The sequence below is a fragment of the Topomyia yanbarensis genome, chromosome 2 (assembly GCF_030247195.1).
Source record: "Topomyia yanbarensis strain Yona2022 chromosome 2, ASM3024719v1, whole genome shotgun sequence".
NCBI classification, from domain to species: Eukaryota; Metazoa; Arthropoda; class Insecta; order Diptera; family Culicidae; genus Topomyia; species Topomyia yanbarensis.
In genome coordinates, this window is record NC_080671.1 from 370,289,668 (window position 1) to 370,314,916 (window position 25,249).

Sequence of the window (25,249 nt, forward strand, 5' to 3'; positions counted from 1 at the left end):
TAAATATTTGCAGGAGCTACGGAGCGAACAGGTGATAGGCATTTGATACCTACACCAAAGGCGCGTGAAAACAAACAACTTTCGGTGATTTAATCGTTAGTACCCAGTGTGACGCTTAAAAAAGTGTTTCAAAATCAGCGAACATATGTTCAGTAATCGAGGCCTATTGAACGATCTGTTTAAGGTCGCCATAGTTGCAAGGAAAAATATGTAGGCAGTGAAACTGTTGAAATAAAGCAAAGCAAAAATAAAAGTTTTCCATGATTTGATTCTAGTTCATTTATTTGAAAGGGATATCACAAGTAACTAAATGTCCGGAGAATACTTAAAAAGCACACTTTAAAAATCATAGAAAGTTCTTAGTGAATTTTCAAGGTGCTCAGACTTAAATGGTACTTGAAAGCTGCTAAAGCAGATATTGTAACATGAATCTTATTGAAAAATTAGTTTTAAAAAAGCTTACCTCTTTTTACGAACTTTTGGTTGCTTGGGATGTAAATGATGTAGGATTTTGAGAGGTGAGTACCATTTCACAGATTTTGTGATGAAGTGTGTTGAAAGCTAGGGTAAAATTGGTAAATAATTTTCACAGGCATTAACCCCTTCGTGCCCATGTTGTTTATAAACAACAACGTTTGTAAACAGCTATAGCTTTTAGTTTAGGCAAGATTTCTCTACAAACATATGATTACGGCTTAAAAGCCAACTGACAAAATTTCCTTTGAAAGGTAATTCCGAACAAACCACTACTGGCCAAACACAGTTCACAGCAGTTAGGGGAGACTGAGGAAATTTGATCCCCGGGGAGACTTGATCCCACCATCGTAACTCAAAGGCGGATCAGAATACATCAATAGAATATGTATACTATAAAGTTGCGTGGTTTTATCTGAAAATAAATTTCTTTAATGCAAAAAAACGAAATTGAACATGTGTAACCAAATTTTTACCGATTTAAAACAAAACATCTCAGAAGAACTGAAGAAGATTTATTTTCTAAATTTGCAAACATTTATACAATTGATAAAATCACCCACTACCTACTATACTTTTGCCTACAGAATTACAGGAGAATGTCAATTATATGAATACGTTATGATTGAGTTGATTTTCTTTTTCAACTATATTTTTAATAAAGTTTGCTGAAATAGATGCAATGGGTTCACTTGATCCCTTCAAATTCGTGGATATTTGATCCCCTTCGCCATGCTTCATACACATCACTGAACATAACCAAATTCAAACCAGAAAAATTGAACTCATTGTTGCCAGACAATAACAAAAATAATTTGTTAAAAATGAACGCTTCATCATACAGAAACTTATCTGTAATTGTTTACTACAGTATAAATAGCAACCATACATCCCACATTTGACGTTGCTCAACCATAACAACAAACAGCTTTCAAATAATTGCACGGAGATTCGGGGAATTCGTAAAAAAACAAGTAAGAAATGCGTAATATATAGTAACAAAAATAACAATATCAAATCACAACAATCTAACCAATACCGCAATCCATTTATAACATTGAATAGGGTAAGGTACCTATTTTTAAATAGGGTAAGGTACCTATTTTTACTATTAGGGAGGGTACCGCATTATTTCATTATTTATTAATTTTATTATTTCATTTTTTTGCTTTGTTATTAAGAGCCAATATAATAACAAAAATATCTTGAGAATGGTGAAATTCTTCTGTGTAAGCGCAGCAAAAACTCTAATCGAGTACCCCAATTATCACAATATCATTTTAGCCCTTGCTTTGAGCAAATATGGCAGACGCTGCTCTAATCTAAGGCTTCAGATAGTTAGGGTGATGATAGAAACATGGAAAAAATAGGCTAATTACCCTACATGCTCCTTTAAACACGCTTTTAAAGAGGAATCAAGTGTCCCCAAATTAGAGATCGAGTCTCCACTAATCTAAGAATTTTCCATTTTTTGTTGTTTTCCAGAAATGCTCAGTACTTATGTCCAGTGTAATATTTCCATGCAAGTTTTTTTATGATTAGCAGATTCCCTAGAAACTATATAAAACGACAAAAAATACTTAGATTTTTTATCATCTCAAGGAGTTGGATTGAAAAATAAAAAAGGGGATCAAGTCTCCTCAGTCTCCCCTAATGAAAGAGAAAACTTGTCTCTTTGTTTTACTACCAACATCTGTGATTGGTGAGTAACGGTTTGTCGGGAATTTCCTTTCAAAAATAATTTTGACATTAGGCTTCTAAGCCGTAATCATGTTTGTCGAGATTTGCTGACAAAAACAAGTAAGGTTAATAACTGGTACTAATACCTTTCATTTTAGCACTAATAATTATAAGTATTATCTGTATAACTGAAGTTATTGCAATAAGCATTATTGGATTCCGCTGGAGCAGTGCTACCAGAGACAATTTCAGTTATTGATGAAAAATAATATTTTTATATATATTCTTTGTTTTATAATGTTATTTGATGACACCTATCACTTTCGGCTGTCTTCAGCTATCTTTTCACAGTAATTGGGTTATTACAACAATTCTAGGAGACTTGTATAAAGCACCGGAATGTAAAACTTGAGCAGCTTCTAGCACTACCAGCGAAATACACATCTTGATCAAAATACGTTTTGCTCGTTACTTAATCTCAACAGACTTAAGCAACAATAGTTTTGGAACCCTATACGCGCTATAAAAAGATGGGCATGGAAGGATTAAAATCTAATTATTAGAAAATTTTATTTCATATAATCCCTTCCCCAAACCGTTGAAATGTCTAATACACTCAAGCTACTTTTTTAGCGTTAACGAGGACATATGATAGAACAATGCCCAGGAAACTGGAGCCAAGGAACTGTCGGCGTCCAGTTTACTGGTGAAAGGAGAAAATCGCACTGCCTTAGGAACCATCCATAAATTAAGTAACGTTTTGAGGGGGATGGGTTACAGCAAATTGTGACATGTTGTGACATACATGTATAAGGGAGGTGGAGTAAGCTGGAACGCTACGTAACATGTTTTAACTGGAGAAAAAAAAATGCATTTTTTACGTAATAGGGGAGACGGGCGGGATAGATACATTTGTGACAATTTGTTTCATGGGGGGAGAGTGAGTGAATTTTGGGCAATTTTTGCATTACGTAAGTTATGAATGGTCCTTTAGAGGCAGAAGACGCGTTCAGCGAGTGGGAACCGAAATCGATATAGAGTCGCGTAGCGTAGTGAACCATCCGGCCAGAAACTCATTAAGCGGTTATATACCTTTTTATTTTTCAAAAAATCAATTTATTTTATTACTTTATATGATTCAGTACAACTCCTTGAGAAAATTTTCCTAAATTTTCATAGTGATCCGATCAATAGATCAAAAATTATGCTTCGAGGCGCGCCTCGTCTACCAAAAGCAGTGGTAAATTGAAATTTCAAATACGATTATCACGAAATGTCGTTTTCCCGAAAAACTTCTCATCTGATATTTTTAAATTTTTTTTAGTTCTTCGTAATTAGTTTTTCTTGTACCTTAACGATTCCTTTTTCACCTATAAATTTTGTTCCGTAGATTATACAATTTTTAGAGCTTGAAGCATCGATTTTTCACGAATTCAGGAAAAAATACTATTTATGCAACTAATCGTCAAGGTTTTCACTTAAACCTACGTAAATAAATCGAAAAATGTTTTCAATCCCGCAAAACTCGGTGAAACGTAATGTGCAAAAGTATTGTGCATTTTTTCTGGTCAAGTCTCCCCACCATGGGGAAACTATCAGGACAAAAAATAATGTCATAAAACATGCTGGAATCATTTTCTTTTATTTTCATATTTTCGAGGTCCTTAGTACCAGTAAAAAATAAAAATGGACTGTATTTCATGAATTTTGATTTTTTATGCATTCTATTTCTGGGATTAACTGTACTGATTACATTGCACATTCTCACGGCACGAAAGCAGCCGTATAACTGCTAACTTTGATGACTAGTACTATTATGATATAGACTAGTGCTCAAGGAGGTATTCTTTGTGACGTGATTAACATTCACAGTAAGTACCACAGAATAGTAAATATCACAAACATTGTATCTTTCTCCCAGCTTATTGCCACTTGGTCAAGTATCCCCAACATCAGTTCTTACGTTCAATGTCGGACAAATTTCATAAATTCCTATTCCAATATTCCGATTAATGTAGAATCATTTCACTACTTCATAAGGAATAACATGGTACATAAGTTCTATAAAAACAAATATTTACTCTACGAGATATGTCCATAGGCGAATTTCGCGCTAAATCGTATTCAGAGTTGGCAGCACCCTCTCAGATTTTAATGAAATTTTCTGTGCATGAAGACTTTTTCACAAAAAGCCACTTTGCATACTTTGTTTTTCCAAAAATGATCTAGACTGTCTTTTGAAAAGGGTCAAACTTTTTTATCATTTTTTTTTCAAATGGTTATAGATTAGCGCCGGCTTGACGCAAAACCCTAAAAACTAAAACACACTTTGTGTTACAATAGAACGACTGATCAAACGTGATGTCTCGTCCGAGTAGAAGTTCTGTTTATGCCGATGAGACACAGTGAAGCCGAAACTAGTCTTAGCTTACCAGGCCTATGCCTAGTTAGTGTCAGTTTCTGATGAGGCGAAGCCGAAACGCAAACATGTAACAATTTAAAATCGATTTCCACAAAAACCCCATCCTTGATTTGGATGAAATACTGTTCCAAGATAGGTAATTATGTTCCCTACCTACCATCAAAATTTCAAGTTGGGCACTTTCAAGAAAAAAAAGTTATTTGAAAAAAAACTTTCCTTGTCCAAACTGAATTTTTTCCAGTGTATTTTTATCGAAAGCTAAACAAATGAAAGTCATAATCATCTCAGAATGCAATTTCCCAAATGCTAGTTGCCTGATACATGCAAAAAGTATCAGTAACGAATTTGGTATATATTCATAACAAACTTGAATTAGGGCAAAGATACGCCATTTAACATTATCGATATATGCGAGATTTAAATAAATACCCCTTGGCTGTGTACGAGGAAGTGTTTTGTCTATGTTCCCGCCCGGGAAGTAGAGATTGATGTTGTAGTCTCCAGCAGGCCTTAATTGCGAAGTATGGGGTTCGCTCCTTCAAGAACCCTTGGCTTCGGCCAGTGAAAATTCTGGTTCGCAAGCAATTGCGTTCAGGAAAAATCAAGGAGTATATGAAAACAACTTATTTTCCATCAGCCTCATTTCGAACCTTTCGCCGAATCTGCTCTTCTAAACTTTGATCTTTTAGACGGGGCTTTCAAACGCGGTCACTAGCGTGAATTTACAAGTCCTACGTGTAAATTCGTGCAATCCCCTCGTAGCTTTTTCAAATGGCTATATTTTCAAAATGACAAATCCTACAAAAAATATTGTAAGAGTTATTTTCACAAAATTAATCAATTTTTTTGAATAAAAATATTGAAAAAAAACTTCATCGACTCCTACACTGAAAAAAAAACTATTTTAAAAATTTAAAGTCGATTTACAAAAAATCTTTGATTTGGATGAAATTTTGTTCTAAGGTAGGTAATTATTTACATTTTAACGACATTCAATTAGCTAGAGATTACTGGGTAGGGAAAGTTATGAAAATTAGAGCCATAGTACTTAAGTGAGAGCAAGGATGTGAAGTAAACAGATCGGAAAATTAGAAGTGGCAGGGTCATTATAACAGGCTTAATATCGTACGGGCTTAATCTTTGTCTGCTGTTAATGAGGGTCGAGCTTAGGCAGTATAACTACGAATCACCCGAGTTCACTAACATGTGTCCTGATAAAGGTAGACGTGTCTATCTTTACCGTGACAACCGGTCTGTCGGCTGTCACGGTAGAGATAGACACGTCTACCTTTATCAGGACACCTGTTAGTGAACTCGGGTGATTCGTAGTTATACTGCCTAAGCTCGACCCTCATTAACAGAAGACAAAGATTAAGCCCGTACGATATTAAGCCTGTCCTAATGACCCTGCCACTTCTAATTTTCCGATCTGTTTACTTCACATCCTTGCTCTCACTTGAGTACTATGGCTCTAATTTTCATAACTTTCCCTACCCAATAATCTCTAGCTAATTGAATGTCGTTAAAATGTAAAAAAGAAAATGTGACTAACATAGTCGAAATAAAAAAAGGAAACCTACCGTCAAAAGTTCAAGTTGGGCACTTTCAAGGAAAACAAGTTATTTAAAAAAACTTTTCCTTGCCCAAACTGATTTTTTTTTTCAGTATATTTTTATCGAAAACTAAACCAATGAAAGTGATAACCAATTCAGAATTCAATAAAACTCTGCTTTTAAGAATAAATTTCCTAATTTAGCAACTAAGTATATTTTTAGTAATCAAAAATCCCATTGAAAATAGTTTATGTCATTAAACAAATATTCCATTATCACTTCTTTATTTTCTTATTCAGTTCTGAGGAAGGATCAGAAAAAGAAATAACCACCACAACATTATGTATTGAATTTTACATAATTATTTATTTATGTTTTAACGACATTTAATTAGTAAGGGACTGGAATATTATGAGCCATAATACTCAATAGAGACCAAGGAGTTCAAGTAAGAAACTTTAAAAAAGCGTGGAATAGGGTCATATGAGCAAGCTTAGAGTTTCCCGGCGACTTAACCCTTTGTCTGCTACCGCAGGAGTCAGGATTTTTTGACATTAGCAATGCGAATCACCTGAGTCTGCGGCATGTCCGGACGAGCGTGACGTAACTTTGCACTTTTTGCTGTTGGTTCCGGCAGACATAAAATTGATTTTAGCAAAGTTTGTCAATTGTTTCATAAAATTTATCATTATTGAGATGAACAACTGAACTGTAGTCTTGCAGTCTTCTAGTCTTCCAGTCTTCATTCAAGTTCGTTATGAATATATACCATATTCGTTACTGATATTTTTTGCATGTATCAGGCAACTAGCAGTTGGAAAATTGAATTCTGAGATAATTATGATTTTGATTGGTTTAGTTTTCGATAAAAAAAAAACGCTGAAAATTCAGTTGGACAAAGAATTTTTTTTCAAATGACATTTTTTCGTTGAAAGTGCCCAACTTGAATTTTTGACGATAGGTAGGGAACATAATTACCTATCTTGGAACAAAATTTCATCCAAATCAAAGATGGGTTTTTTTGTAAATAGGCTTAAAATTTTTAAAATCGACTTTTTTCAGTATAGGAGTCGATGAAGTTTTTTTTTTCAATATTTTTATTCAAAAATTTGACTAATTTTTCTTACAACATTTTGCTGTAGGCTTTGTCATTTTTGGACTATAGCCATTAAAAAAAAAGGTTAAAAAGTTTCACCCTTTTCAAAAGGCAGTCTAGATCATTTTTGGAAAAACAAAGTATGCAAAGTGGCTTTTTGTAACAAAGTTCTCATGTACAGATAGTTTCATTAAAATCGGAGAGGGTGCTGCCAACTTTGTTCGAGTTGGCGCGAAATTCGTCAATTTCTAAAAATATGTAAGCACATCCTCGTCTGACAGTATCGGTCCTTCTTGACAATGAACAGTTAGCCACGTGGGTTAGAATTTTTGACAGTTATCCCAGCAAAAGGATAGGGATCAAGGTAGTTCAATGGAAGATGTGGTCGTGATGAATCAATTTTATAATATAATTTTTATTTGTCATTTTGCGTAGAAAAAAGGAAAAAAAGTTAGATTACGTATCTTTAACGTCAGCCGCATCGGAAAAAATTAAAAACAGTATGTGGCTAATGACCCAATTGATAATCTTTTAAACCCTTCCACCATTTATCCAGTAGCACGGGTTGCATGACACTACGGTATTAGGTTACCTGCGTGGTATGCTTTTACCAAATACAAATATGTTAATACGGAATGCTCTGATGATTTTTCGAGGACACATTTTATAACCCAGGTACACCGATAAAGGTACACTGTCAAAGTGACAGTGAACTTTGATGGAATAGTGCTAAAACTGGCTGCACTGAAAAATTATAAACAAATTTGTTGTTTCTACGGTTACTAACCATGTACAACCAAACAGGTTGAATATATTTCGAAAGTTTGCCGCTGTATTGATATCTATAACCAATTATTAATTGGATCGGGTAAGTCAATATTAAATTGCGTACAATAATGTTTCTTTACTCAGAACACCTTAGATTGAATCATTTGAGACAATTCTCTGCCTCCGTTTCAGGATATAAAAGGAATGAGTTGTCCAACTATACCATTGTATTGACGGCTATCCGAAACATAAACTTTCCAGTTATTGCAATAATTATGAATAAACGATTTTGCCATCAGAGAAAAGGGTATGCAGTTTTCTTGGAGTCAAGCGGGAGCACCAATTCTTAACGTTATGCAGTAACAAACAATGCTTACCCCTCCGGAAGTCGCGCAAAAGGTTCACTAAACGAGCAGCCGCTAGCGCCCTAGGACGATTTCGATGGATTTTCAGAGCGGCGAGCACTCAGTGTACAAGCGCGAGTGATGGAAGGATACTTTACACAAAGATCCGCATAGTTCCGAAGAACAAATAGTTACCTTGCCATGGAAGAAAAGATTTTGCTCGGCCTTGCTAAAAACTTGCACTGGTAGTTAGTTGTCAGATAAAATCATTTTTAACAAGGATTCCTTTATAACTATGTCCATTATCGTTTAAATTCATAGATAGTATGCCAGCACCGATATGTCGCCAGAAATCTTCTTTTCCGGCATTCTAAAAGTTTTTCAGGAGCCTCCCTTCTAATACCTTCATCAATAGCTTTGACGTAAAGATGTCACTAAGGTACAATTCCCAACTATGAAAAAGGTCAAATTTAAATCTGAAGAGGTATTATGTCGGACATTGAAAATGGATGGCCTGATAACTAATAATAATTATTAATGGTGTCTCATATGGTAATTTACGACTCCAAACACCGTCCAAATCTTCCACGGAGAGGTGTTTTGTGAGATCGTCTTTACAAACGCTATTTTGCATTTTTCATAGATTTTTTTCATTAGATCAAGCATATCAAATATACGCAAGAAACAACGTGCCGTGTTGTTTTTTTCTTTCAAAAATACCAATATTGCAAAGTTAGTCACTCGAGTATATTTCAAAAGATATATTTCTATTACTAGCCCTTGGGCCAACGTGCGACCTTCACCAACAGGGCAGAATTTTATATATGAAAGTGTATACACTTCATGTGCGAGCATTTACGTTTGGCCGATGCAGACATCGTGCCAGATAAGTGTGAATTCTCATTTATAAAATATATGAAGGAATATTGGTGTCCATGTACGGTACTGAACCGTCACTGAATATGATCGGAAAGTTATATGTTTGGTATAAGTATGAATGCCTAAGGGCCGATTTCTTCACCATTTCGGCTTAACGTCCTAAACCTGGTTTATGGTAAGCCCAGTTTAAATTTAAACTTCACTTTTAAACCGGGTTCAAAAAATTGAATTTCTTCACGTAGGCTTTGACACGATCGCTTACCGTAAACCTGGTTTAGTGAATTTTCCAATATCGTTCCAGTGATTTCCAATGGAAACGTCACTTTAAGCCGCTGAAGTTTGACAAGACATAAATCGCAAATCATTCTGCCAGTTAGTTTGATTTCAATTAAAAACTAAAATGCAACCTGCAACCAAAACGGAAAAGCGCGTTCGCTCAGTGAATTTCTCTGAAGCAGAGGAGGAGCTGCTGATAAAATTAGTTTTGAGCCGTAAAAATATAATTGAGTGTAAATCCAGCAATATGCTAACCAACGATGATAAGGTTCGTGCGTGGGAGGACATCGCTTCTCAATTTAATGCAAGCTGTCTCAATACGGTGAGTGGTGTGTTCTATGCTGTTGGCAAAATAATTTAAACCAATTTATGTTAGGTTCGAACATCAATAGTTTTAAAAAAAAATACGAGAATTTGAAAAAAACTATTCGTCAGGCGGTTGCTAAGGAGCGGTTGTCTCATAAGGCTACTGGTGGTGGTCGTAGCTCTGAACTATGGCAACCAAAATCAGAAGCGCTGGCAGAACTACGCGAAGTTATTGCTCTCTCTGTCGATGGGCTTCAGTCGATGTGTGACGGTGACAACGAAGCTGGTGAAAACACCATTGATGTCACGGAAGATGTTCCAGTAGCGAAGTAGATTGAGGTTGAGTATTTGGAAGAAACGGTAGATGTGTCAAAAAACTGCGCAGAAACGGAAGTAATGAGCATGGCTGTCATCAGCAATGATGCTGTAGATGATTTTCTTCTCAGAACGTTGTCAACGCCGTCACTCGTCGAGGATCCAATTGAAATTGCCGGTCCTAGTAGAATCACAAAGTCTACACAAAAAGGTGAGAATAATTGGGTGAAGTATAGTTCAACTACGATGAAAAGGCCCATTAGCAATGCTTTAAAAACAAAAGCAAAACGACAAAACCAAACAGCCGATCTCGAATTAAAGCAAAAACTTCTGAAGCGCGACGAAGAAATGACAGAAGAGTTGCACCGTCTTGAGGTTCAAAAGCGGAAAGTTGAACTCGAATCCGTTCAAATCAAGCTTCAAACCAACAAATTAAAGTTGCAGTTACAGCAGCTTTGCTATCAGCACAAGCGGGAGGAGCATGCAAAACGAATGATGATTTTGGGCCAATTCAAAACAACGGAGACACCAGCGCAGGCTAGTAGTTCCAGCTCGGAAAGCGAGTGATTTTTTAAAATAAAATATTGACTCTTCTTTTATTGAATCAGTAAATTTAACTTAATTTCAATTGGAATTTAATTCAACAAGTGGGCAATGTTATCTTTCTCATTTATTTGCGATTGGACTTCATGGTTGCCCGGACGTAACGCATGTGTTCATCTGTTCACACTCTGCACATTCCCGAATATCGATTTGATTTCGACATTTCGCCCAACAACTAGTGCCCCTCATCCCGTACTGCTTCGTTCATATAAACTATCCATCGGAGTCACTCCCCTTGTGGCAGTCGTAGATGCGGGTTAAGGGTTGCTTTTTCACTAATCCTTATCGTAACATCAACCAAATATGTAGGAAGTGGTATTCCCAAACTTGCTTCTCAAAAATCAACCTCTTCCTCGATGCCAACTTCAACGCAGTTTGAGTGATTGTTGATCGACGGCTTATCTTCACAAAAATCATTCGAGTATTTCAAGGAGATCCTTGGTCCATAAAAGCGAGCTTTGTTCCAGCCAACGAAGACACCGAGCATAACGATTCTTTGCTGGGCAAAAGCACATTCAATTAATAGAAAAGAGATTATAACTACTAGAGGTCGCATGTCGCTGTTAACACTGATGATGTATTATCTCACTCTTTCATATGCTACGCTCATTCGTTTGTCACATATTGCCCCGGGTACACATATGTCAAAGTAATGGGATACAATATGCTAGAGCTAGCCCCATGTTTCAATCCGTGAATTCATGTAGACAGTAGTGCTTTGCTCCTTCTAGTCGTTATAATCTCTTTTAGTTATAGTCTTTTTTCTGGTGTATGTTAAAGAATTGCAATATTCCTGTACAATTGGTTGTAATTTTGGATATACGACTGAATAATAGCGTGCATGTGATTTGAATTAATGGTTCTTTAGGACCTTTGGCATATTTTTTTAGAACTCCATTAATATAAAAGAACAACGAAAAGGCCCAAAGTGGGCCAAAGTTTCTACAACATTGAACGATGTGTAAAAGTAAGTGAACGTTGTAATTCATTTCATCAATCGAGTAAAATATTTCAAAATCTTTCACGTACTTTTTCAACTGTATATCACATGCGTTTAGAGTATTCTCTGATAAACTAGGCTGAAGCAGTTGAGCTATTGATGTAACAAGTACTCTATGATGTTTATACTGTTCGTTGGGTAAATACGGTTTCAAACAAATAGAACTAAAGTGTAACAACCATTGCAACCATTCGTTGGCTTTCCATGTGTTGCGTTCGCTTATTTTCCTTGCCGTCCTGGAAGCTTCAGTGAAAGGATGGATGCCGCATAATGAACTATCGATACAATGAAGCTTATTTTTAATGTAATATGATGTACTCGGTTTCTCGAACCATATCCTACATAACTATGTTTAACAACTCCCAGTAAAACACTGTGCATAAAATCGACTGGACATTGATTTACAATATCGAATGACGGTATGAGTATTAAAGATGATACACATTTAACTCCGTTTATCGGCATGGTTCGGGAATTGCTGACGGACATGGCGCGCAACGTATCTTTATAGTTACGTGTCTGTACTTCTTCAAGGTATCCATACTTCACTTGATGTCGGGTTGTATGACCAGGGTGCAAACAGAAACTACATCCATCGTATCCATTAAATTGCTTGAATTTTTGTAGTTTGCAGCGAGCCATTGTATCAACACAGCATGCTACGGTCCTAATTCTGGGTACTTGAATTGATCCAACTTGAAGCCCATCCGGGTAGAGCTGTTACAGTGTTATGAGAAATGGTTTCATGAACACATCCAAGTCAGGTTCTCCTTTATGAAGCCACAACCCAACAACAAGTGCATTTTTCCTCAGGAAACGCAAGTTGGGTGGCAAGTCATTCACTGAAGCAATTATGGGCCACAAAGCTCGCTTCATATTAGAGTTGAACATTTTTACACCATCAGTATTAAAGCAAAGTGATATTTCATTTGCCTTCGTTTTAATGTTAACAACAGCTGCATTCAAAATATCAGTTATATCCGATGCGGCGAGTATTTCTTGCTTGTAATTCTGAATCTGCTTCCAATTTTTTTGTAGTATATCTTTTAGGTTGGATCGAAAGTCGAACATTATGAAAAAGAACGGCTCTATCTCTTTACAGTTGTTACAAACAATTTTGTTTACGCCTAAGTACAATCCACACTTATCGCATACATAGTGTCGGACATAACTACCTCTAGAAAAGACTTCCTGAAATTGATGAAATGTGTCTGGCAGGGCGTTTGATCCGATTATTATGTTAAGCATCTGAAGAATGTCATTAAGTGCAATGTTTGTTAAATTGTGTTTCATGAACATGACTTCAAGGCGGGTAACTTTCAGGTATGGATGAATGGGTACTTCCATGTTATCATTTTCCTGTAACATACAAACATTTATAAAATCTGCAATTGTTTTATATGCAAGTTATAACCATCGAGTGAGTATTGTCGTTTTCGACGAAATTGCATGAGCTATCCTCAAATTCATAAGAATTTCCTTATGATTCGTAAGCCGAAGGGGTTTTTTTGGTCTGTTCTGATCCCTTTGTTTATATTTTCAGGATGATTACTATCCTGATTTTGTTCGCAGATGCTACTTGCTATAGTGCTCGTATCATTCAATATCGTGTATTCGTTCGGTGTACATTCAGTTTCGCGGTGTTTCTAAAAACATTTTAAACAAACTTTGGTATATGTAAAGGGTAGTGTGTGATATAAATACCATGGAGCTTGTTAACTTTTCTTGTTTATTACTTTTGACGTTTCTCGGGTGTCGTCAATGTGCGACCAGGGTGGCCAGATAGAATTTCTTAATATCGGTAGGGTCACTAAAAGTTTATCGGTAGGCCAGGTTGTTGTCCCAAAAACGTAGTATTGACGTAGAATTGTAAAATACTGAAAACTAAGATCTCAGACCAAATCCAACCCAAAAATGAATGTTGAGTAGGATGTGTCCAAAATCAATAAAATTCGGTAGTTTTCGGTAGGGATAACAAAATATCGGTAGTTTTCCCTTGGTCCTCTGTGAATCGATAGGGAAGACCAAAATCGGTAGGAATGCGAAAAAATAATTGCATTTGAATGGAAATTCGTTATAGTATCAGGAAGTGATCTGACTATGAATAGCTCTTAAGCGCTTCCATGTTTCTTTAATGAATTGTAGCATGGTAATATCAAAACACATAACAACCCAATGATTTTAAGGAGTATTCACAACTTTGAGAAATAATTATTTACTAAATGGTCTCGAGCACAGCCCAATGCGTTCCTTTCCGCGTTTGGATTGATCCGGAAGTACCGTTGTAGCCAACATTTCGTCAAATCCCTCAATTTCTTCTGGTGGCATCCCTTCCTTGACATCGATGGCAATGTTATGTAATACTGCGCACGCAACAGTAATAAGCTGAACTGTTGATATTTTCACTCGCATTCCTAATGCAAGAATTGGAAATCGTCGTTTCAACACGCCATATGAACGTTCTACAACATTTCGGGTACGGATTAAACTTTCGTTATATAGAGCTTCAACGGAAGTGTTACATCGAAGAAAAGGTGTCGCCAAGTACTTTGTATTGCGATATCCAGAATCACCAACGAGTATAAAGTTGCTATATTTCCCCTCCTCGAATTGCATCTTTAAAGTAGAATTATTAAAAATTTGTTGGTCGTGGGATGCCCCAGGCCACCTTGCGACGATGTTCAATATTTTTAAATTCGCCGAGCTAACTGTCTGTACATTAAGTGAAAACCAAGATTTACGATTCCGGTAGCTCTCAGCTTGGTCACCACCAGGTGATTGTATTTTGATGTGTGTACAATCGATCGCACCTATTGTTCTCGGAAATTTAGCAATAGCGTAGAAGTCACGGCTTGCTGCCTGCAGTTCACTCTGCGTTTGTGGCATCTTTATAAAGCGTAAGTACATTTGCGCTAAAGCAAGCGATACACGTCGAATAATACGGCATACAGATGAAATACAAACACCGGAGAAGTCCGCAATTGCGATTTGCATTGATCCTAAGGCATAAAACCGAAGTGTGATCAATAATTGCACCAACGGCCGGATGTGTCGAGATCTACATTAAAGGTAGAAAAAACATTCAAATTATTTTCATTTTATTAATAAACTGGTTCAAATACCTGGTTTCATCAATTTCCAAAGATGAACGAATAATTTGCAAGATCATCATTACAGTGTTCTTTTGCAAACGGAATCTCATGAAAAAGTCCTCGTCGTCCCAGTTGTCAATGTTGATGCGAACTTTCATTTTATATTGGCGACGAGCCAATTGTAAATAGTTTTCCTCACTATCTTCATCGATATCTTCCCAAAATCTCCAATGTGGCTGTTCCCAAATATGTTTACGCCGACTATACATTTTCTTGTTTGAAAATGTTTGGCGAACGAGGAGTGAAATGCTACACAGTATAGTGAAGAAAATGAATATCTTTACTTAACGAGTTTAGCGTCGTTAAACCACCTCATGGCACCGCTTAAATTAAACGTCGCTTATCCTAAACCCGGCTTAATTTGAACCTGGTTTAGACGCTAAGCGAACCTGAAGAAATCGAAAAAAAATTAAACCTGGTTTAAAATTTCGTTAAGCCTGGTTTAAAAGTTAAGCGAGGGTGAAGAAATCGGCCCTAAGTAGCACAAATGTCAATGATGCTAATATTATCTATCGTTGTTCCCGATTTAAGTGATATGCTTTCTGGATCCTTTTGACTGTTCCTTTATGCTAAAGAGGGATGAATAATAAGCGTGTACAATAATGAACCATGATTTTTGTAATTTGTGTCGATAAACGCTGTGTATTTTCATCAACAGTTGACAACGCTGCTAGAAACGTGAAGTTCATAGGATAAGATTTAATATCCTTCTCATCCAACGTCACTCGGAAGCCTAGCGGGACCCATGATATCTGCTGACCTTGATTAGATGCATTCGAGTTGAACAACCGTGGGGGTTTGCCGTAATAACAGCGTAAAATGTTATAGGACCTGTCAGAACAACATTCAGGTTCAAGGAATCTTATCTCGGATGCAAAAGTGACAATGTACCCGAGAGCAGTTCATCCTGTAACGACACATTTTCCCATTACCTACGTTTGCACCATTTCGCCAGTCCACATCCTCACTGGGGCAGAGGGTCGCAGCATTTGTTTCTTTAGATACTCAAGTTCTTTGTCCATCTCCAGACTGCAGTTAGCCTATAAAATTTCCAGCAGATCAGCCACACGACTCTTTTGATTGGTGGGGGTGAACTTTTTGCACTTCTCACACCAGGCCGGTGTAGTTTTTCAACGGACATATATTTTTTCAAACTTGACGCAAAGGTTCCATCGACATGTCGGTTGTTGGTAGGATACAGTAGATTGCACACCAGAAGGATATTATTTTTGACACTTTCGGTGTTGAACTTAAGGCAACGTTGAGTAGTTTTTTGTAACAGGCGACTGATTTCCGTTTCATCCTTGTTACTACGAGTAGGTTGTGCTTCTCTTACCATCTCAGTATAGATATCAGTTTCAGCTGCCAACGTCGGATCGTAATCTAACGAAAAGCGATTATATTGTGCGAGAAGAGATTATTTAAAGAAACCACCCAACTTACCACTACTGGTTACTAAGAATTGAAACTGTTCATTGTTAGCATCATACTGCATAAATTCGCTGTCCAAGCATTTCTGATGAACTTCCAGGTGCATCTACGCTCCGTAGCGAACGGTCGTGATTAAACGGATAGTTGAATTCTTCACATACCACTAACCGTATCGTGGGGAATTAAACGTTCCTTCTTCTTCATAGTGTCCAATAGTTCATAGTGCATATGGTGTAGGCTAAATTGATTCCAGTTTTGAATTAGACTGATCAGATTGATGTTAGGATTGTTTTCGATCCGAAAAAAGTATCAACCCAAGGGCAGCTGCTTCCGGAACGATCGTAGAAAATTCATGGCCTGGCAGGATTTACTTGAGGTTCCAGCCACGACACAAATTTTTTCAGCATATACGAAACTATATCGAACCACAAATCCTCACAGAAACATAAACAAATGTCAACAAAAAATAAACTTAAGAACGGCATGCTCTGATCGGATTTATCAAAATGGGTTACCATTTCATATTACTTTTCAGTGTTTGTTAGTTACCAAGCAAAATCCATGCATAGGGTTCATTAAATCTAGTTTTCGGAGAGCCAAAAAATGATTACCCTTTTGTGTGGGACCTTGGCGTATTTAATTTGTATTTGCTTTTACTATCGAAGCTGCTGGTTCGTAGAGTAACTTGTACCCGATTGAAACTACTGATCAACAACCAAGCTAGTGCAGCTAATGACTCAAAATATTCCTTAGTTTCGAACATATGACAGCTGGCGTTAGGGTCAGAGTAAAAAATATTCAAATTCATTGAATGAAAATTGATTATATTCAGCCGCATTCATTTTCAATATTCAGTGACGCAGCTGAAAACGTCAAACGAACAAACCGCCCATTCATCCATGCAGATTTTTATTCGGCTCTAATTATTACACGAAGCGACCGTGCAGCAACGAATCAAACGCATCAAAGTAGGCCCTGGCACAATGTCAGCGATGATGATTGTTGTTTCATATACTTTATCGGCATTTGAAAACATTTTCCTAGATAATTAGTGTAATGAATATATTGTACGATATTCAACTAAATGAATAAGATGAATAGTTGAATGAATATTTTTTCTATTCACCACGAGTCGCAACAGGTTCATTTTCAGCCGTCAAAAAAGAGCTTCGATTATTTGTTACTCTGGTTAGGGTACAACACCTTACCACAGTATCATAACTCATTAGACCAAGGAAACCATCAGGTCTTATTACCGCATGCATAATGCGGATACAGTCCAACATACGCCAAATAGTTCCAAATTACCACTCAAGCCGAATACAAGTAGCATACAAACAGTTTGTTTTTGTAATCAATCCGTGCTCAGCCTCCTGCAACCTGCATATCAGGCGCTAAATGCGAGTTATCGCATAACCACCATGGACGGCTCTTCCTTGCCTCAGTGCACTCAAACACACCCCCGAACACTTAACAGCTCGAAGCGTAATTCGCTGCCTTGTGATTGTTGATGTAAAGAAATGTCAGTTTGTTGAAGTCCAAAACCCAAACAGACCTATGCAGCATGTATTTTCACGCTAGCCAACAAACCCTACCTACCATTTAAAACTCCGGACACAAGCCACAGTGAAGCGCAGATTGAAAGCATTTTCCTTCTACTTGCGGTTACATTTTTCCGCAGCACGCAAAACATGGCATACGTGAAAAAGGTAGCCGCCAGTGACGTAACTAGGTTTTTTTGACCCGCACCCAACAACATCAGGTTGGACTGCAAATTTGAATGCTCATTATATGAACGTTTTGCGCTATTGGTGATTGATGGTAGGACGTGTAATGTTTGCTTACTGCCCTGTGTACGAAAAAATGTTCTTCGACTGAAAAAAAACATCAAGATGTAATGTAACTGTTTTCTAACAAACCCTACCTATTTGAACATATTCAATTTTGTTTGATCAGCATCTGCAATCTCTAATAAATGACACATGTGTTACTATGCTTGATGCGATATTTAACTGAGTATTTCATATTTTTCATGCGAAAATTCTTTGCTTTTTAGGGTTAAACAAAGAATTTTAATCCGAGTAATTAATAAAGTGATAAGACAGCCTGACCAATAAGATTAAAATGTATACAATCACCTTAAACAATTATTTCGCGCCGGTTACCATCGACATTAGAACAGTGCAAGCGGCTTTCTACCGTGCCCTTGTTTGCTCCAGCTGTTCTGCTACGATTTTGTCATTTTCCGTTCATTCGAAATGCTTACCTGACGACTGCCTTCATGCAATCAAACCGGCATAATCATACCGCGACAGTAGCAGCAGCAGCAGCAACAACAGCAACAGCACCGTGCACAGAGGCACAGTTCTTTTTGCACCGCTTCGCAGCCGCGCCGTTGTTTACAGTAGTATGGCTATTCATACCGTACGTAGATACTGGGGCTCGCCGTAATTTCTCTCGCCAGCCAGCCGTGCAAAGAGCCACCAGTCAGTCTATCTCCGATAAACGCTTTTCCGCTCGCTGCGATCGCGATCTCGGGCACCAGTTCGCCCAATGCGTCAGTGTTCGCTGAACATGTGCCGCGGGTAGACCTCGGAGTGCTCTTTCTGCGCGTGTAAGACCCCGGAGTGGAAAAATAAACACCACCGGCCGAATTGTTGACATTTTTTTGGTGTCTGGGCAAAATTGGATGTTCCGCGCCGATTGATCGTTTGATTTGTGATAGTTTATAAAATAAGCTAATTGGATCTGATATCGCAAATCGATGATTAGTTTGTGTGTTTTCTTTTTATTGCAAACTGGATTTTAGGTGAACAAACCGAGACAGCTTCCGTCAGTGTCGTTTAGGTTTTCAGTGAAATTACCAAAAGGAGTAAAAATTAATGATTTGAGAAACATTCATAGACACAGAGTGTGTTTGTGACTGGATTGCGCTTTCCTCCGGCTGTAAAAGTGGTGACATTCGCTGAGCAGTTTTCAACGCTTGGTCGTTTTTCAAAAAGTGGTTATTACTGTTTCTGCTCTGTTTTGCTTCCAACATCGGGCAATGGAAATAATGCGGGCAACGCATGGAAAACCCAACAGTGAAGTGATTTTTGCTGTGCGCCTTTAAGAGAGGTAAAGTTAAAACCGTTGTGACGCGTGGAGTAAATAATCCATTTGGATCGTTTGTGTAAGCACAGTGCAGTGATTGAGAAAAGTGAATGTTCAAAAGATCTATATCCCCGAGCTAGTCGCTGTGACAGTGATAATCAACAATCATTCAGACAAGGCAAAAATTGTCCACATAGATCGTGTCTTTGGGTTCGTCGCTTAAAAGCATTAAAGTCACTGTACCTCAAGTGTAGTCGAATCTCTCCTGTATCGCAGTCATTGGTGTATACACGTTATGAGAGCCGGTATGCAGGGCAGCACGGTATAAACAGAGCGAGAGCAGACTTGGTATGCGACTGAGCAAAGGTAGGTGTTCAATGAATTGCTTTTTGCAATTATGGTAAGCTGGGCGGAAACGGTGCGGTCAGCGACGCATTCATTAGTTGTGGGATTAAGATGAAAAACTAAACTCAGATTCAAATATACTAATTGCTTGTAAGAGCCGTATGTAAAGTTCTGTTCTCAAGCGGACCCTACACGGGACAAGAATATTGTCAATAAAAATATTGACAAGATTGCATCAATCCGTCAATCCCATTTGATTTCTACATGATCAATATTTTCAAGATACCCTTACACGATCAATATATTGATCAATAATCGATTTATTGTCAATATTTCTGCACGTGTAGGGTCCGCTTCAGAGACCAGTTCATATACAGCACACATAAAGCTTTGATTTATTCAACAAAGTTGTTTATAATATCATTCTCAAAAACCTTGCTGAAAACACCAAATATTTAACTAAATTGGTTCGAAGAGTCGTTTCTCCGTAATTATTTCGCGTATTCATGAAATTATTTGTGTTTTCAAAAAAACCAGTTCGCATCGAATATATACATGCCGTTACATTCCAATGTTTGGTAGGGTTACTATGGTTGTTCCTTGAATATGTTTAATTTTTGTTAGGATCCTTGTTTTAATGATTTGGGAATACACGGCCGACAGTTATACGCTGTTCATGATTGCAGGATCTTATTCGCGATTTTCGTAACTTCTATTCATGTTATCGTGATATTTTAGTCATGAGTAGAACGATTCATGTTCATGATTTCAGGATCTTAGTCACGATTTTTGATATTTTAATCACGAGTGCTGTGATGTATATTGAGTGTTCAAGATTTTCGTCATGATTTTTGATATTTTTGTCGCTAGTAATGTGATTTACGTTTTTAATTTTTGGAGCCAAATCACGATTTTCGTATTCAATTTCCACGATATCTCGATATTTTATTCTAAAGCTTAAAGAATTTGATACGTGGAGTGATGTGACTCATGTTCATGACATCAGCAGTTTTATTATGATATTCGTAATTTCTTTTCATCTTATCGCGATCTGTTATATTTTAGTTATTATCGATTTTTTACTCGAAGTATCGTGACAATATAAACAGGAACATAAAAGTGTGACGCGGTATCTTATTCTGTGAACTATATCACGAACACGATTTGTAGCTCTATAATGTATTTTGTTGCTCAGTGCAGTTTCCTGTTTAGACATCACACTGAAACTTATCAAATGACTAACGATATTCTATATGAAATAGTGCATGGAACAAAAATGATTCCAGGAATAATGCTCCAAAATTGCTGATATAGTTCAAGTGAAAATTTCATGACCATCTTGCATGAAATTTAAAATGATTAGGTATATCTTCTAAATATCACACGCACACAAGGTAGATAAGTCATGAACTAGGAATCATGAACTAGTACATGAATCCATGAATAACTCATGATTTTGTGAACTATTTCACGTGTACGAATGGTCTGTCGCGACTATTGTATTAGGAATCATAAACCAGTTCACGAATACATGAATAATATTTTATGATTTCGTGAACTACTACAGGAGCAGGAATGGTAAGTCGTAACTACTATACTAGGAATCATGTACCAGGTCACGAATATATGAATAATATTCTATAATTTCGTGAACCACGAATTTCACGACCACGAAGGGTGAGCCGGTACTAGTATACTACAATTCATGAACCAGTTGACGTATATATGACTTATATTCGATGACTTTATGAACTATCTTTCTAGCACATATATTGGATCGTGAATAATATATTAGGATTCATTAGAAGTTGAATTAGAATTGAATGGATGCTTGAGAAAATTTCGTGAAATAGTTTATGAGAAAGTATCCAGACTGTTTTGATTTTGTGAATTCATGTTCCTAAATCTATGAATAACATGTTTCTTCCAGAATTCATGGCACTTTATTCACGATTTTGGGAACAATTTTTTCCGCGAAGAAAAAAAGGAATACTGGAATTTCAAGGATTGAAATCAAAAAGGGTTCCCCGGTATCCTGTGCACCACATAACAGTTAATAAAAAGATAAATATTTAGCAGCTATCTTCAAACTAGGAACACAATTTCATATAAAAGCGAAAATAATTGATTTTTTAGGCGTCAGACGGAGTGGAGCGAGTGTCAATTCGAAATATCTTTTAAAACTAATGATATAGCCCGAGCAACACCGTTTGTTAACTAGCAGATTCTACAGCGGAACTCGTTCAACTAACTGACTCAATCAGAAGAGCACACCAGTAAATTTTTAGGGTTATGGAATTAATCGTGGCAGTTACAAGATCTTTTGTCCACTGATAAACAATGATTCATCAGTATGAACGAAAATTGGACTCTTCAAAAGAACAACGATCCCAAACACCGACTGTACAGCGCTTGGAATGATAATAATGACGTCATCAGTTTAGAACGGTAACAGTCACGTGATGCTAATTCTACTGGAAATGCTTGGGCGTTCTCCAATGCTTCCTAAACACGTTAAATTTGTTTCAGTTTCAGTTTCAGGCATCAGGAGATAGGTTACAGACTCGGGTTGGCTTTGTCAGGAAGAATTATGTACTGGGACGCCAAGTGGTTCTCCTCGAGTCGGTAGGAGTCTCTCCAGACAATTTCGGCTCAGATGCGGATCGGAAAGACTTCGAGTTTTAGGAAAGTGTATACGAGGGACATTTAAAAAAGATTGTCAGAACATTTCGAGCCGGGACGTTAAGCAATCTTCCTCTGGCCCGGAGGGTATCCATTAGCCGAGACCTGGCGGAACTGTACTCGGTGCACGCCCAGACAATGTGCTCGATGTCGTGATAACCGTCGCCACAAGCGCAGATACCACTATCCATGAGCCCAATACGCCGGAGATGTGCATCCAGCGTGTAATGGTTTGCCACGAGTCGGGACATCACACGAATGAAGTCACGAGCCATATCCATCCCCTTGAACTATGGTTTCGTCTATACCTTAGGTACTATCGAATGCCACTTTCCTAGTTCACCATTGCTTCACGAAGTTTGCCAACTTTCGAGGGTTCTCTGATGAGTAATACCTAAAAATTCGTTGATGCAAATTGGTCTTTTATAAGCGTCACCTTCTAGGGCACCCACCTTAGCTAAGGCATCCGCCTTCTCATTGCCCGGAATGGAGCAATGAGAAGGGACCAACACCAAGGTAATCTGGAAAGATTCGTCAGATAAAGTACTTAGTAGCTCCCGTATTTTCCCCAAAAAATACGAGGAGTGCTTTCCATGTTTCATCGAGCGATAAATGTCAAACTTTGCCAACGTTTTCAAAAATCCTAAATGGACCTTCTCATGATATTTTTCTATTATGTTTTTTTTTCTTTCTGGAAGGAGGACAACATATTTCCGTCGGTATCCAGGGTCTTCTAATACCCGTGGGGTGGGGTGGGATGAAATAATAGGAATGATGTGTTTAAAGAATACTTTTTCCAATTCAATATTGGAGTAATTTGGTAGATAAGGAAAAGGATTTTCCCATGAGGATTGGATCGCTTGGATGTTTGAGCTTCCTAATTAACCTGCCCTAGATAAAGAACCTCAGCCGTGTCATTACAAAGCCTATGCAGCCTCTTCTCGGAGAGTGGAGCTAAGCTGCTGGAGGTTGAGAACTAAAGCATTCGTTACATTTTGGGGCCCGAACCGACGACCCTGAAATTAAGAGTCTCACGCTCTACTGACTGAGGTAGCCGGGCACACTGTGGAAGTTTACAAAGTATCGCACAATCCCGCTTGGAAGCTATTATGTCAGTCTCAACCGTGCTTATAATCGAGCTAGTCAAGATTGTTTCTTTCAATATCAGCAAGAAATTCTGCGTAATCTCAAAACGCAACCTAAACGATTCTGAAAATATATGAATGAGCAGCGCAAGGAATCTGGACTGCCGTCGTCTAAGGCTTTCAACGGCCGCACAGCTACCACATCCCAAGATATGTGCAGACTTTTTTTCGGAGAAATTCGCGAATGTGTTCACAGATGAGGCCTTATCAGTTGATCAAATTGAACTCGCTGTTAGTCAAGTTCCGGTCGTGAGCCAAACTCTAAGCGTATTCGTGAACTTTTGATTGAAAATATCACTGTCTTCGATATTTTCAATCAAAAGCTCACGGCTTCCTACAAACTCAGTGATCCTGCTTCAGTTTACGCCGCAGAACTAACTGCTTTTCAGTATACCCTTGAAGTCATTGACACATTACCCGCAAACCATTACTTCGTAGTCTCGGATAGTCTGAGTTCTATTGACACTATTGACCTTTCGAGGTTTGATCCGTCAGTATGAAGCATCTTATAGCAGTCGACTTCTCGGAATTTATTATAAAATATGTTTGGAACGACTTGCGGGCGTATGTGGTCCTGAATTCCACAGATCTCATCTTTCATGGATGTGTCGAAGAAACCAGTAAATTCAGAAGTATTTATGAAATGGGCGCGGTTGAGATTGTAAGAAGAAGGATTAATATTCTGCGCCATGTAGTCAAAGTACAGGGACATGAAACGGGTCTGAGAATTGAGCTCAATAAGCCTTTCGAAATTTTCAAACACCACCGGGTTCAAGAATGAGCAATTGATGTGAGAGTTCCCAAAATCGATTTTTCAGCGGGAGAACGCCCGACAGCACTTCGAGACTCATCGTATTGGTCGACTGCATGCACCCTAAGGCGATACACAAACAACGATACTGAATTCTTTCGAGCTTGATGAAATGTATGTTCGCAGCAGAGCGAAAGCAGAAGCATCCGTATTCCATTATCGACAGTATCGTTGTTTGATACAAACTAATTAGGTCTCCATGGTGGGCACCCCACCATGTTCCGGTTATTGTACGAAGAAAGTTGATCCTTTGCTGGCACTTCTATTTCAGATTCCTGATGATGCACTCCCAAGTACCTTTCGAGTCGAACCAGACCCCTAGACATTTTACTGTGAAGACCTGAGCGATAATTTGACCCACTAATAGAAGCTGTAGTTGTGCTGGTTCACGCTTCCTAGAAAATACAAGCTTAGTTTTCTCCGTGGAGAATCCGATACCCAGCTTAATAGCCCAAGCAGACAAATTGTCCAAGCTATTCTGTGCCGCTCTACGCATAATTGTGCCATGTGTATAGGGAATTCCATAGTACATGGGACAGTTATGCTTATAGCGGCAGTTCTGTAATGGTACTTTCAAATCGACAGCTTTGGGTCCCGTAACAGACACCACGCCATCGTCTGCATGTTGCCTTAACGTATAGGAATTGTCAAGACATTCATCAAAGCCGTTGACATAGAAATAGTATAACAGAGGACTTAGAGATGAGCCCTGGGGAAGGCCTATTTAACCAAATCGTGATGTCATCATGCGAAAAATGCATATGCTTCTCCGATAAGTTCAGTAAATAGTTGTATAAAGTCGCTGAAAGAACATGCTACGGCAGCTTCTCTGAAAGAATGTTGATCGAAACTGAATCAAAAGCCCCCTTAATAT

General features: G+C 37.8%; 2 protein-coding genes across 4 annotated transcripts in view; one reads left to right on the plus strand and one right to left on the minus strand.

Annotated features, from left to right (window-relative positions):
* Positions 1–13,927: 13,927 nt before the first annotated feature.
* LOC131680750 (putative nuclease HARBI1) lies at positions 13,928–15,050 on the minus strand. The gene is made up of 2 exons (XM_058961459.1): positions 14,813–15,050; positions 13,928–14,715 (listed from the first exon to the last, which is right to left on the minus strand). Exons 1-2 carry the CDS (start codon positions 14,964–14,966, stop codon positions 13,928–13,930), a joined length of 942 nt encoding a protein of 313 aa, XP_058817442.1. The 5' UTR covers positions 14,967–15,050.
* A 3,818-nt stretch (positions 15,051–18,868) lies between these two features.
* LOC131684504 (uncharacterized) overlaps positions 18,869–25,249 on the plus strand; it is a 245,449-nt gene continuing 239,068 nt past the window's right edge. For 2 of the 3 annotated variants that reach the window (XM_058967444.1, XM_058967446.1), the window contains exon 1: positions 18,875–19,758. The gene's annotated coding sequence lies outside the window, so the exon portion shown is untranslated. Of the gene's footprint in view, positions 19,759–25,249 lie in introns of all 3 variants that reach the window. The other variant, XM_058967445.1, reaches the window with a different exon arrangement.

Bases quoted from the DNA above. Each gene is read 5' to 3' on its own strand.
- LOC131680750 (XM_058961459.1), bottom strand. From the start codon at position 14,966: ATGAAAGTTCGCATCAACATTGACAACTGGGACGACGAGGACTTTTTC. The intron at 14,716-14,812 runs TGAAAATAATTT...TTTATGCCTTAG, and splicing joins GAACCAGTTTATTAATAAAA to GATCAATGCAAATCGCAATT.